At 40.9% G+C, this 13,347-nt stretch overlaps 2 protein-coding genes across 2 annotated transcripts in view; one reads left to right on the plus strand and one right to left on the minus strand.

The window, feature by feature from the left end:
• Window positions 1-1,347, minus strand: part of rerg (RAS-like, estrogen-regulated, growth inhibitor) — a 43,287-nt gene extending 41,940 nt beyond the window's left edge. The window contains exon 1 of the mRNA XM_056367206.1: window positions 653-1,347. The gene's annotated coding sequence lies outside the window, so the exon portion shown is untranslated. The remainder of the gene's footprint in view (window positions 1-652) is intronic.
• An 84-nt stretch (window positions 1,348-1,431) lies between these two features.
• LOC130163222 (plexin-C1-like) lies at window positions 1,432-12,757 on the plus strand. The gene is made up of 16 exons (XM_056367201.1): window positions 1,432-2,830; window positions 3,663-3,779; window positions 5,484-5,618; window positions 5,744-5,841; window positions 5,923-6,028; window positions 6,110-6,275; window positions 6,654-6,756; window positions 6,945-7,020; window positions 7,490-7,531; window positions 7,663-7,793; window positions 8,957-9,136; window positions 9,334-9,442; window positions 10,326-10,505; window positions 10,588-10,752; window positions 11,016-11,115; window positions 11,350-12,757. Exons 1-16 carry the CDS (start codon window positions 1,802-1,804, stop codon window positions 11,406-11,408), a joined length of 2,796 nt encoding a protein of 931 aa, XP_056223176.1. The 5' UTR covers window positions 1,432-1,801; the 3' UTR covers window positions 11,409-12,757.
• Window positions 12,758-13,347: the final 590 nt, after the last annotated feature.

A 13,347-nucleotide genomic window follows, 5' to 3' on the forward strand; every position in this document is an offset into this window, starting at 1 on the left:
TCAAGACCCCTCGGACTCCCCTGAAGCCTGGTTTGGCAAGAGCCCTTATGGGATGCGCTTACTGATCCTAAATCCCATTGAGATGTGGGCCATTATGCAACACTAAGAGCTGCTCCTGAATGCTGATTATGTCCTTGAACCCAGGAGTGGAAGGTGGAGAGAGATCAAGTAGCAACGTAGGATGAAGCTGCATATGAGATATGCAACCGTGATTGTATTGCAGGAAAAAAAAATATATATTTTGCCTTTGGTCCCATTTAATATCCCAAATGACTGACTGGAAAGATTAATCCAACTTTTAAAATGTTACAGTGCAGCTCATCTTACAAAAAACAGATTATGTTACGAAGACTTATATAACATCAATGAGCATTGAGCTAGATAAGGTCAATTTAAACAAGCATGAACACCAAAGACGAGCGTAAATGTCCAGGGAAATATCATATAGATATTATATGTCTTTATGTCACGAGGGACAGCTCCACCCCAGAGGAATCTGTGTGTCATGACCTTCGCCAAAGGTGTCACCCTGTTAGGAAAATCTCAAACCTTGTGGCCTGACCACAGGTTTGATCATTACCACACCTCGGTGTTGCAGAGCTGCCTCCTGAAGGGACGAAACCCAAATGAAAACACCGGCAGGAAGACTCACCAGAGACCGCTGAATGCTGTAATAATCTCCCGATGATGAGGCGCTGATCACGAGGAGATGAATTTAAGACAAAAAAAAGTTGATAGGTCCGCTGATCAATAACGATGTGTGTAACCTTCCTAGATGTAGATGCGGACGCCACGCACCGCTGGATGGACGGAGTGGATGTGTGCAGCTAGATGGACAGACGCGTGGATGAGTGGACGGATCCTGTCCGGACAGACCAAGCAGCAGCTCTGTCTGGGATGAATGAATCCTCGAAACGGAGGGTCAGTGGAAATATACGGAGCGGAGCTGCTGGAGTTTCTGACACTCTGCTGCCTCTGACCGGGCTGCTGCTGCTGCGTGCCGCTGCATGGTCATACCGAGGGCGCCCAGCGACCTCTAGTGGCTGGAAGCGATAACACAGGCTCCGGACTCACTCTGGGAAAGCCCAACCGTTTTAAAATTCACACTATCTGGTAATAATGTTCTGGCTGTAAGGGTAAACTTTTACTCATGATATCCAGCTTTTCTCTTGTTCTACTGTGATATTCTATTCTTATATATTCAGTCAACGGTTGATCATCCACATGGACATGGTAACTCAACTTCTCTCAAAAAGGAACATTTTAGAAATATCCAGTCCGTCCAGTCTGATGTCTTGTGCATCATTTTATACACTAGATTTTAAAATAAAGTTTGGCTGCAGAAAATGAGATGACCCATCAGTGTGTCAGTGGACTCTTCACAGAATGGCTTTAACATTGTGTGCTTCACATTACACACAGATCTTGTAGAATATTGATATGTCTTTCTGACCGTAGTGGCAGTCAGCGCACCTGTTATTGCATGGAAAAGTTAATGAGACCGGAACCATCTCTTGCTCTCCTGGAGGAGCGCGCAGGTTCTATGGTTAGACAAAAACATTACAAAAGTGGGACGAATGGAGCAGAGATGCTGCTAAATCTTTATATCTGAGAAACAGTTATGCAGTTAATTTGAATGCTTTCGTTTCCGGGCCTCTCCTCCCACTTTCTGCACTAATCTTTTCAGCAGAGGCGCGCTGCGCCTTTACGCACGACTAGTGGCACTAGCGGAGTGTACAGAGCCATGCAGGTCGTCAGTGTATGAGGGTTTCCCACTTAAAGCTGCCACAGCTGCTAGAACATGATCCTGCTGCCTGGTCTGTTGTTTATTCTCTGGGGAGAACCGGGTCGGTGTCGGGGGGAGGATGGAGGCTTCACTTTTGATGGAGATATCCGTCACTTCGCCGTGGCCACCAACTCGGTTTACATCGCTACAGAGGAGAGGCTGTACCAGCTGAGCCACAACCTGACTCTGGTCCAGAGTCGGACCCAGAGAGGATTCATGAAGGACGGTGCCATCCCGCCGGTTGAGGAGCATTTCTACCGTGTTTCTGAGGTGGCGTTGTGGAACGCAACTTTCAGCGTCAACGTGTTATTGCCATTTGTTGAGAACGGCACTCTGATCAGCTGCGGGGTGACCGACGATAACTGTGGTTACTGTGAGGTTCTGGACCTGATGAACATCTCTAAGCTTGTGCACAGGGAGAGCATCCATGTGGGACCACTGAGGCGCAGCAGCGCGTCCGTCTCAGTCTTGGTGACAGTGGAGAAGAGTCCAACCCAGAGACACTTTTACATTCTGACCGCGATACAGAAAAACCATCAAGAACATTCTGGTCCGAGCCGCTGCCGCTCTAGTACCCAAACTCTCAACCTTCAGAATACGGATGAGAAGCAGTCCGGAGGTATATTTTCTTTTAATGATGACCATTCCCGATCTTCTTTCGAAAGTAAAGGCGATTTGGAGTTTGTGGACGGATTTCAGATCAGTTCAACCCTGTATCTGCTCTCCAACGTGCCCTCCGGCTCCAAAAGTAACAAAGTCCGTCTAATTTGGTTTGAGGGCAAAACCAACAAGATCGAGACTGTCAAGTCGCTGCGGGGCGCGACTCTCAGTGTCTCTGAAGGTGGTGGTGACGGTAACAGACTCCTGGCCTCCTCGCTGATCCCGGGCGGTCCGCCGGTGCTCTGGAGCGGAGTGTTCAGTGTGGATGAAGGACAGCTGAACACCAAGCTGGTAGTGTTTGACATCAGCCCTGATCTCAGCGGAGAGGCCGATGCAGATCCAGACTTCTGTAGTGATTGTAACACCAAGCAAACAGTTAAAAAGGTAACGGGTGACAAAAAATTCAGCTGTAAGTTACTGTAGCTGCACACTCATGTCATATACTTTGATGATAATTCATTATCAGCATATGCAGTGTCTGTACCAAGAAGTAAAGACCGACAGTCGATCCTCATGTTTTCATTTAAAATTCCAGCAAGTTAAGTTATAACAAAAAATGAAAATCAAATTAAGCTTAATAGATTTACATGGAATTAAATAAGAATTCAAGACTGTACAATATTTGTGGTGCTTATTGAAATCAACAGCAACATTGTGCCACATTTAACTCAAATAATGTATTTTTAAAATGTGACACCCCCCCCATTTTTTTTACCAGCTTTGTCATGTTTTCTTTTCTTTAATAATATTAATATTAAATCAAAATATTAAATCTAAATGTTGGTGAAACTAGATAACTATTAAATTATACACCTACCTATGCAATTGCATGTAAATTAGATGGAAAGTTTTTTTGTCCTCCACATCCTTCTGTGGGGCTTGATACAAAATAAAAACAAAACCCTGCATGATTGAGGGTTAAATACATTTAATGCTTTTTTATTTTCAACTGTGGTAGCAGGAGTCACCTACACAAAGATAATAATTCAACATATCACCACACAGACATATCACAAGATATTAATTGATAAGTCATGACTCAAGGTGTGTGCTTCATAGTGTAATATAGCAACATGTCTAATTCAACTTGGAGCAGTTTTAACATGAAGTTTTCTCAATACTTGCTTCTAACCTGAGATCTCTTCACTGCAGAATACCATGAATGCTGTTTGGATGTAAAAGTGATAATAGATGTGTGTGTGTTTCTCCGCCAAAGACACTGAAGCCGGAGGCAGTGCTCTTCAGGCAGAACCACATGACCTCTGTGCTGGCAGTGAGGCAGAAGGCCTGGATGGTTTTCTTCATCGGGACGGGAGATGGGCAGCTCATTAAGGTTTGTATAAGAAGTGAAGTGATATGCATTCTGTCCATTACTGAAAAAGATACTGTTGGAAAAAAAAGAAAAAATCTAATAAAAAAACTAAAAGTAAACTGATGTTAAAAAAAAAAAAAAAAAAAAAAAACCTTAAAAGCTAGTATAATGTACATATGTCTGGACCGTGTATGTTCAGTGTGTGAAATTGAGGACACAGTTGAAAACTGTTGTGGAACCGTCTGCATTCAGCCTAATGTCAGCTGGTTTCAGCTCTGTATCTGTGTGCTTCTCTCCTACTCTCTGCCTAATACAGCTGAATTCACAATATAGCTGTTTTACATGGTTTCCTGTTTCTGTTGTGAGACACAGAACAAGTTTGAAATAGTGACTGAAATGTGGGCCATTAAGACTACATGTTAACCAGCAGTCACTTCCAAGCTGCTGCTAAGATCCTGATTTTATAACCATGACGTTATCTGACAAAATAACCAAACACATCAGTTAAAGACAAAGACTGAGTTGTGATTTCAGCTGTACACACGGATGCTGAGTAGCTAACGTTTGTCCAAAAAATCGCTAGATTTGTCACAAGGCACTTGTCTGAAAATAAGTCTTGAATCCAGCAACAAATGCGCTAAGTTGGCAACACTGCAGACTGTAAACACCCCCTAATAGAAACTGTTTTAGCCAATTCATTTTGAAAGAGCAACGGCCAATGATGAAACTCAGGCACGTGGCATTCAGCCGACCAATGGTGGAAATATGATCACTCAACTCTGTCAGTCAGTCACAGACATTTGCAATCATAGGTCTAACTAAAAATAAATGGCAAATATATAGGATGCTCTAAAGGCCTCTGTTACAGTTTTATTTAGTAAACATGATGTATGTTTATCTCATTGCAGTAAGTACTTTGTAGATTTATGGGATGTTTTCAGATTATTCCAGTTTGAAACACTTTCAACATCTTCTAAATAGAGAACGTAAAATATTGCCCACTGTGTTTTGCACGTCTCTTGGTGATTTCCTGTCAATGCTGTCTTTATCTTCTCTGTCACTTCCTCATCGCACCATATATCTTCAGTCTGCCAACTAGATAAAACCATTAATATGCTTACTATACTCTTTGAACACACTCACATGATTAAAGAACTGAACTGCAACAACATCCAGTTTGACTGAGGTTGGTTTACTAGATTTGTGAGCTGGAAGGGTGTCGACCTGAATTATGATTCTGTGGACACTTTTAGGTTTTTTCAAGCATCTTTTGAATTCATTACTAGCTGACATAAATCCAACCTGACCACAGTGCTCTTAAGAGGTAGTAAGAGTAAGAGGTACTAATCCATATCAGAAAAATACTGTGCTGCTGCCACCACAGGGTTTAAACTGTGGCAGGAAATAGAGCTGTTTCTCATACATACCTAGTACAAGTAAAAGTTGCATATGGAGGTTTTCGTGGTAAACTGAGGTGTTAATTATAAGACTTTAATAAGATGTTAATTATAAGTATAATTTCATTGGCCGAGAAAAGCCAAAAATAGATGTTACATGGTTTGTGTGTAGGTGAACTGGTTACCAAGGTTACCTACCTGCTTGCCTTTCAAAATAATAATTTTATCAGGGTAAGATACATAAGATCAGTTTTACTTCAACTGTTGATACTGACCAGCAGCAGCTCAGTTTCTCAGAAAATGACCAAAGCTACGTTCTTGTTTTCAGCTTGCTGTGGATAAGAAATATCACACCGTCTGTCCCACGGTGCTCTACAGGGCCGATGATGACCGCAGAGTGTTTCCCAAAATACAACTGGATCAAGTCGATCGTAAACATGTGTACGTGCCATTTCAGAACAAGGTGGGTGCATTGTACGTGTATCACATGTAAGATGGTGCTGAACACAGTGGTTGTTTATTACCACAACGTCACATGTGCGTATGTTGTATTTCAAAGTGTAGCAAAGTGTCAGTGTTTTCTTCTAGATGGAGCGTGTCCCCGTGTCAACGTGCAGCACATACAAAAATGTGCAGGAGTGCTGGTCTGCACAGGATCCATACTGTGTCTGGTGTGACTCTAAGAGGTCAGTGAAACATCTCATCTGACGTCTTCAAACATCTTAAACAACTTTAAACTTGGTTGTAAAATAATTTTCTTTTCCTAGTTGCACATTTGAAGATGACTGCAAAGATTCAGACTGGGTGTCCATTCCTGATGATTACCAGCAGAAAATGGTTTCCCACAATGTTGCAAAGGACTCCACTGGCCAGGTAGAGAGGACAAGTTTTAACTCTGATCAGTTGTGTGTCAGTTATTTGTCCTTTAAACACTCACAACGAGACCTTTTTCAGATCACACTTAACATCCTGACACACCTGACTGCGGGCGAGAAGGCACGGTCCAACTTCGCCTGTCAGTTCCTTGTGCGTTCCAGAGAGCTTTGTAGGAAGAATAACTTTCCTCCACAGTTCCCACAATGCATCTGCATCCTCTCTGAGAACATACTTCCTGCTGAAGGTCAGTAACATTTGATAAACGTAATAATCTCATGAATTATGTACTTAACAACGGGACGACCAGTTGTTTATCAGGGGATCCGCTAATATTAAACACACAGGCTTATTTATCATCAGCCTAACTGTTGTACCTGAGCAGTCAGTCACACCTGGTATTATTTGCTGCTGTTTCCTTGTCACCTCTGCCTGCTCCTGATGATGGTTTTAAAGTAAAACTGAAAGCTTGAGAAAGCTGCCATCAGTAATTTTACTCTTATATACAGTTGTTTATCAGCTGACAAACCTGTGATGCTTCATTGGTATATTGCATGTAAACACGTGTATCACTGAAAACTGTAACATTTTTACTGTAATGTTGAATGTGTTATTTGCATTTCAGGCCTGGCAGTCAGTGTAAGAATTAGACTTGGCTCGTTGACCTTATTGGAACCACTGACACTAACCAACTGCTCTGACATCAGAGGACCGCCAACTTCTGTCTTGTAAGTCCACTACCACTGTCAATACACAAAGACACCTACTGTCAACTAATAATGTCTAATATACCAGGAAACGTATATTATTATGTTGTGATCTTTGTGATCTATCAAGTCGTTGTGATCCATATTTCTAGTGTTATACTGACGCTGGTCTTTACACCAACATGTTATAAGATTTGTTTCCTCCTCAGGTGTCAGCAGTGTATCAGGGCTGGATGTGGCTGGAGCAAAAACCACTGTTCCTGGGCAAATCAGGGAGTGAGGAATGTAATTATGTATATTTTTATGTATTTATCTAACAAACGTGAACAAATGGGAAAGGAGATGAAACAGCTAGCTTCCATCAGAAGTTACAAAACGAAATGCCTTCCACATCCATCTTATTTACATTTTGTCTTGTTTTCTAACGTTAAAAAACTAGTCACCAACTGAGTCAGCACCCAGCTGCCTGCTCAGAGTGGTTCAGAGTTCAGACACTTTGCAAAGACAGCAGCTTCACTGTGATGACAGTCTGACTGTGTTTCACTGAGTCCAATGCTGGTTAAACCAAAATGTTATTTCTGCACATACGTACACCATGTAAATAAAGCAGCATTATAGGTGTTGGCATATCCCTCAGGCTGGCTGTTTTCTACTGTTCTCCAGGTTTTGACTTTAGCTGAATGTCCTGAATCGACTCTAATAATACCTTCACAGTGAGTGTCATGTAATCCTGCTGAATTTCTTCCTCCTGCAGGATAGTCTTTGCCAAATGATGGGGTCAGGAATGAACTTTTCTGTGAGTCTGAACCTCAGCTCTCACACACATTCTTCATCTGAAGTTCACCTTCTTCACATTCAGTCGAGGTTAAAACATCAGTAGAAGGCGACACGTTAAAATGATTATTTTTCTGTGTGTTTTACTGTCAGAGGCCAGAGATCTCCTCCATCACTCCCAGTGTCGTGTCTTTCTACGGCAGAAACCATGCAGTGTTGAGCGGTCATAACCTCAGTGATGTGACCAGAGTGAGGATCCAGACTGAAGACTGCTCTCCACGAGAGTGAGTCAGTTTAAAGATTCTTTACACAGTATTTTCATTTCATATACACAACTGGCGAAACGTTTTTGAACAGTCCAATTTTTCCAGTTACTTTTTTTGAAATTTCAGTAGTTCAAGTCCAGTGGAAAAACCTTAAATGGTACAAAGGTCAGCAGTAAACTGTCTCTAGGGTAAAACAAAATAAAAGTTCAGGTTACGAAAAACTGAAAAATCATGTAAATTTTATGGCGCCAGACTGTCGCTTGCCACCTCATATAGCAATATATAGATATTCAGTTCAGGTTAATATTTTTTTCTTATGCAGAAGCATTTCACCGTCTATAAATAGTGACACTGAACTTTCTTAGATGAAACTAAGAACAGGAACAAAGGGACCAAACTGTAAAGAGCAGAGGTTCAGGTACAAGCTACAAAAGTACTGAAAGCTGCTGATAATGTTATTAATAAAAAATAATAACAGAAAATAAAAAGAATGGCACTGTCTCTTTCTTATTGCCTGCCCATCCACAAACTATCAGGGGTGTATTTTAGATACACATTTTATGACCAGAACTAAACTATGTACACCACACAGGAAAAAACAAACAAGATTGTAGTTTCTGTGCCACCACAAAGGGCTCCACCACTGCCGGCACAGTCTCCACACACATTAGTGGAAAACTTCTGCAGCAGTGTTACGACCAACTTTCTGAGCAATGTCAGGAGTGTTTGGCTGCAGGATGAAGTGCACGAATCTTTCCTAAAGCCAGAAGCTGGATTTTTGATGTAAAATAGGGTTTTGTGATCCACAGGCTTTTTGTGTAAATGTTAAGTATGGATTTGTTTTATTTCAATAGCATCACTAAATTAGAAAATTCAGACTCACTCACACTATCAACGCACTTCATGGGCTTGCTTGCATGTCGTGTTTACTGTTTTGCCATTTTTTACATCTTTTATTTTAAGGTTCTTTTAATTTAACATTCTATTTGGCAATTTTATTTTCTTTGATTTGTGAGTTTCATCTCATGAATTATACTAAGGCAGATTTTGCTGCTGTTATTGGATGGTTATTTTTATACTGATTTCTGAACCAATACCTTTTTTAAATGGGGAAAAAAAGTCATGAACTCTGCGATGAACTGCTCTCTCTCTCTCTCTGTCTTCCTGTGTGCTCTGCTCAGATCTCCTGTATGGAACAACACAGGTGTGAATCTGACGTTCCACATTCCCAGCACACAATCAAAAGGCGTGGTCAAAGTATGTGCTCTCCTCCCAGACGGTAGTTGCCATGGCAACATGAAAATCACCTACAGTTCCTTACCTTTCTGCGCCAACATCACACCCAGCAGCGCCTGGGACAGGTATGATTTGTATGTCAGAAAGTGCCAATCAACAGCACTGTGACATCTGATCTCATCTAAATATTTCCAGCAGCTACTTGTGCTGCTTGACACCAGAAAGTGTTTCAACAACTAAAACTGTTAGCATTACTATATTTGTGTGTGCTCCTTCGGTGTTTGTCAGTATGAAAATTCCTCTACTTCTCTGTGTCCTTTAGTGGGAAGAGGAAGATCACACTCATGGGATCCCACCTTGAGTTTGTGGAGAGGGTCACACACAGCCACGCCCCGCAGGAGGTCAGGCTTCCCAGAAACAGTAACTTTCAGGTAGGTCTCTCTATGCACACACAAATGCACAGTGAGAATATCAGATAATGATATAATGGACTATGTCACATGAAACAATCCTGTGTCAATCATCTTATATTGTAACATAATGTGTTATGTTACCTTTTTGTTGCAATGCTTCATGTCATGTTATCTCCCAGTTTGTGATTACACATCAAAGGTAGACTCCATAACATTTAAGTCTTGTTGCTTGATTTGGCAACACTCGTGGTAGGTGGCAGCAAGTGTGGTTTAATACCACAGTAAACACTCTTTTAGCATCTCGATTAGCATTTGTGATAGATACAACAGAAGAGCAACCGGTGTATCTGTTCACAGTGCAGCCTGTGAATCTCTGCTGCATGAGATCGCAATTTGAAGCTAGTGTGGGAATATTGCATCACTAACATTGAAAACTACATGGAGACAAAGAGCTAATTACAGAATGTTAATATATTGAATGAGCAGTAGCAAAAAAATGTCTCGTCTCGTCTCGTCGTCTCCCGCTTATCCGGATCTGGGTCGCGGGGGCAGCAGCCTCAGCAAAGAGGTCCAGACAGCCCTCTCCCCAACCACTTCCACCAGTTCCTCCGGGAGAATCCCGAGGCGTTCCAAGGCCAGCCGAGAGATATAATCTCTCCAGCGTGTCCTTGGTCGGCCCCGAGGCCTCCTCCCGGTGGGACATGCCTGAAACACCTCCCCGGGGAGGCGTCCAGGAATAATATCAAAAATTTGATTAAATTTGAGTATTTTAACTTTAAATGACATCATATCTTTCAGTGTGGCATTACATCACTTTATTTTACGATATACCAGGTTATCATGTGATCTCATGCTATCCACAGATTAACCACTTTACTTTGTTATTTAATGTTTACATCAGAGTCTCACCTATGATGCACCTGCGGCTGGAAACCTTCGGGGGACTTTTACCAGCACTGTGTTTTTGAAAGTAGCCAATGAAACCTTGTCCTGCTCCACTAAAATAACCTACTATCCAGACCCTGAATTTACCAGTTTCACATCCACAAGAATGGGGGACAATTTGCGCATCACCATAGAGGTACAACATATTTTCCACACACACGCACACATATCGCATCAATTAATAAACGGTCAACATTTACTTCTTTTGTCGTTTTTAGAAAAAGGCAGACAAACTGGAGATGACAACAGCAGAGTTTTCAGTGTGGTGCATTCAGGCAGAAAAGCAGTACCCCTGTATCATGGTGAAAGAAACCGTAAACAAGACTGACTTTTTCACCTGTGTTATTCAACACACATCAGATGCTGAATTTCAACACTTTATGGTAAATCTTTCATTCAAACTACACCAACCTAGACAGTGCTATAAAGAAATACAACCCCAACATTACTGTAGTTATAGGCAGGATAATGTTGATCAAGGTAGCGCTTAATTCTTTCATGGCAAATATTGATTTTCATGCCGTGGTTTCCAAAATCATGACACGATTTTGAAAGTAACCATACAGTTTGTCTATTTATGACCCACTGGTGTCCTGAGACGTCCACCTGTGAAATTCTTTATTGCAGTGCTGTTATTGTTTTCCAGATAACGTATGGTGACAAGACTGTAAGACTAGACCCTCCATCTTTATTACATCATGTCCTTCTGATACTGCGAATCCTGCTGATACCATGTATTATTGTTGGTAAGTACATTAAATAGGCTGTACTGCTGAATTGATTTTTTTCTGTTTATGTGAAGGTCTGAACCTCAATCAATTTTAAGTTTCCTTTAAATTCTGTATAATTGTGTACAGGTATGTTAAATTACACATTATATTATTGTTTTCTACAACTATCAGTAGAGTCTAGGTATCTCATGGTGGTAGAAATACTGATTGAGAAGCTTTTCAGTAACTCAGTAACTGTTTGTCTTTCAGTGTTGGTGATTGTCTGTCGATGGCAAAAGAAACTCACCGCTGAGATGAAAAAGCTGTGACCGAACCTGCTGAACTTTTATGGTGGACACATTACTCTATGTTCATTTTTATTTCTTGTTGATAATCCATTATTCCACCTGTGGGAAATGGTTTAAGTTCATTCTTTGGTTTCATATCTTCTTAACAGAGGGAGGCAACTTATCTATACAGTGAGTGTAAGTGTGAGAACTGGGCTTTTGCAGCACATTTCAACCACTTTTTGTATTGTTTAACTCGGGTGTAGTTGTAGCTTTTAGCTTTTTTCTGCTCAGAAACTAAGGTTCAGAGAATTTAACTGATGTAAGTAAAAAGTACTTTTCTTCTTTATTACATAGATTATATTAGAGAACTGACAGGGGGTGGGGGCATGCAACAAAGGTCACCAGGCAGAGCCAAACTGAGGACATTGCAATTACATGGTGAGCATCTTTAACCCCCTTGGCTCCAGGATGCCCCCTTCATGGTGTTTTCAGTTTGTCAGTCCCATCCTCATGAACATATCTCAGTAACACCTGGAGGAAATTTCTTCAAATTAGGCACAAAAATTCACTTGGACTCAAGGATGAACTGATTAGAATATGGAGGTCAAAGGTCAAGGCCACTGTGATCTCACACAACATTTTGGACCATAACTCAATCACTCATATGGTATGACAGAATTTAATACAAATGTCTATAAGGATAAAATGATAAAGTGATGACATTTTATATCCAAATGGTCAAAGGTCAACTTCACTGTAACTTAACAATAGCTGAAAGCTGAACATTGTAATTACTGTATATTAATTTCAACCAATAAATGTAATCAATAAATGTATTTCATGAAGTAGACAAAGCAAATGAGACCCATGTTTCTCAAACACGGCGCAAGGTGACTTGAATGTTTTAATGTACAGGACAACTGTATATACAATTAAAATATTCATTTACCTGATCACGGATGACTGCAACATAGACATTTGTTTGTTGATCACTTTGAAGGTTGTTCGTAGGTTTGGTTTGAGTATGTGACACTGTTAAGGTCAGAGTTGAAGTCAACTAGAATAGCTGAAAGTGGTTGAGATAGTAGCTATTGATGTGATCCCAGTTATCCAGTCAAACAGTAACCTCTTCTGCAGTGACTATTGTTCAGCCAGGTGAAGTGAGAAGTTTGAAAAGGAAGTAAATGTAAAGAAGAACAATTCAAATTAATAAGAAATAGCTACATTTTACCATGTTACCAAACTGACATGCTTTGATATTCTGTCATTGAGCATCTTTGATCAGCTTTGTTGTGTTGCCCCTGTCTGATCATCACTGTCGATACGTGATTTCTGGAAATAATATAGACTATCTGCATTCAGCTGTTTGGTCGGTGACATCCACAGTGCAAGCAACTAGAAGTAAACTTCCCAAAGCTGACACTAGATGTCACCCAGACCTAACTTTTTACATCTTTACTTTTCTGTAGTTTGAACATGTAGAAAGTTGTATAATGTAGATTTTAAGGCAGGTCACCTGATGATTTCGGTTACTCCACTTCTCCTTTGTGTAAATCACTGATGCCTGTTACAAGTTATTTACATTTAGCTCAGACATATCTCTATGTCTGGATTCTGTCTTTAAAATGAGGGGGCTTGGTGAGATGTTCAAGGGATTTCGGTTGATTAATATATTCTGGAGTTTATTTCATAAATTCATTTGAATGATGGATAGGGACCATTCTCATATGCAGATTGGCGACATGGCAGGCCAATCAGAACTCACTGCTGTCTTAGTGAACTGGGGCGTTTTATGACCTCGCCCGCTTCACCAAAGCTTTCGATGCTGAAGATGTTCCACCTGTGTAGTGGATTTATCATATGCTTTGTGTTCAGCTGGAGGCTGTCATCGTCTCGTACATCACTGCGATCTGTTTGACTTAAACTCTACAGACTGTTGAAAACATGATAAGAGTGGGACAAATGGAGCTGAGTGAAA

Source organism: Seriola aureovittata, chromosome 22 (genome assembly GCF_021018895.1).
Source record: "Seriola aureovittata isolate HTS-2021-v1 ecotype China chromosome 22, ASM2101889v1, whole genome shotgun sequence".
Classification (NCBI taxonomy): domain Eukaryota; kingdom Metazoa; phylum Chordata; class Actinopteri; order Carangiformes; family Carangidae; genus Seriola; species Seriola aureovittata.

Coding starts and splice junctions, on each gene's coding strand:
- LOC130163222 (XM_056367201.1), top strand. CDS start 1,802: ATGATCCTGCTGCCTGGTCTGTTGTTTATTCTCTGGGGAGAACCGGGT. Junction 3,780..5,483: donor GAGATGGGCAGCTCATTAAG/GTTTGTATAAGA, acceptor TCTTGTTTTCAG/CTTGCTGTGGATAAGAAATA. Junction 10,506..10,587: donor ATTTGCGCATCACCATAGAG/GTACAACATATT, acceptor TGTCGTTTTTAG/AAAAAGGCAGACAAACTGGA.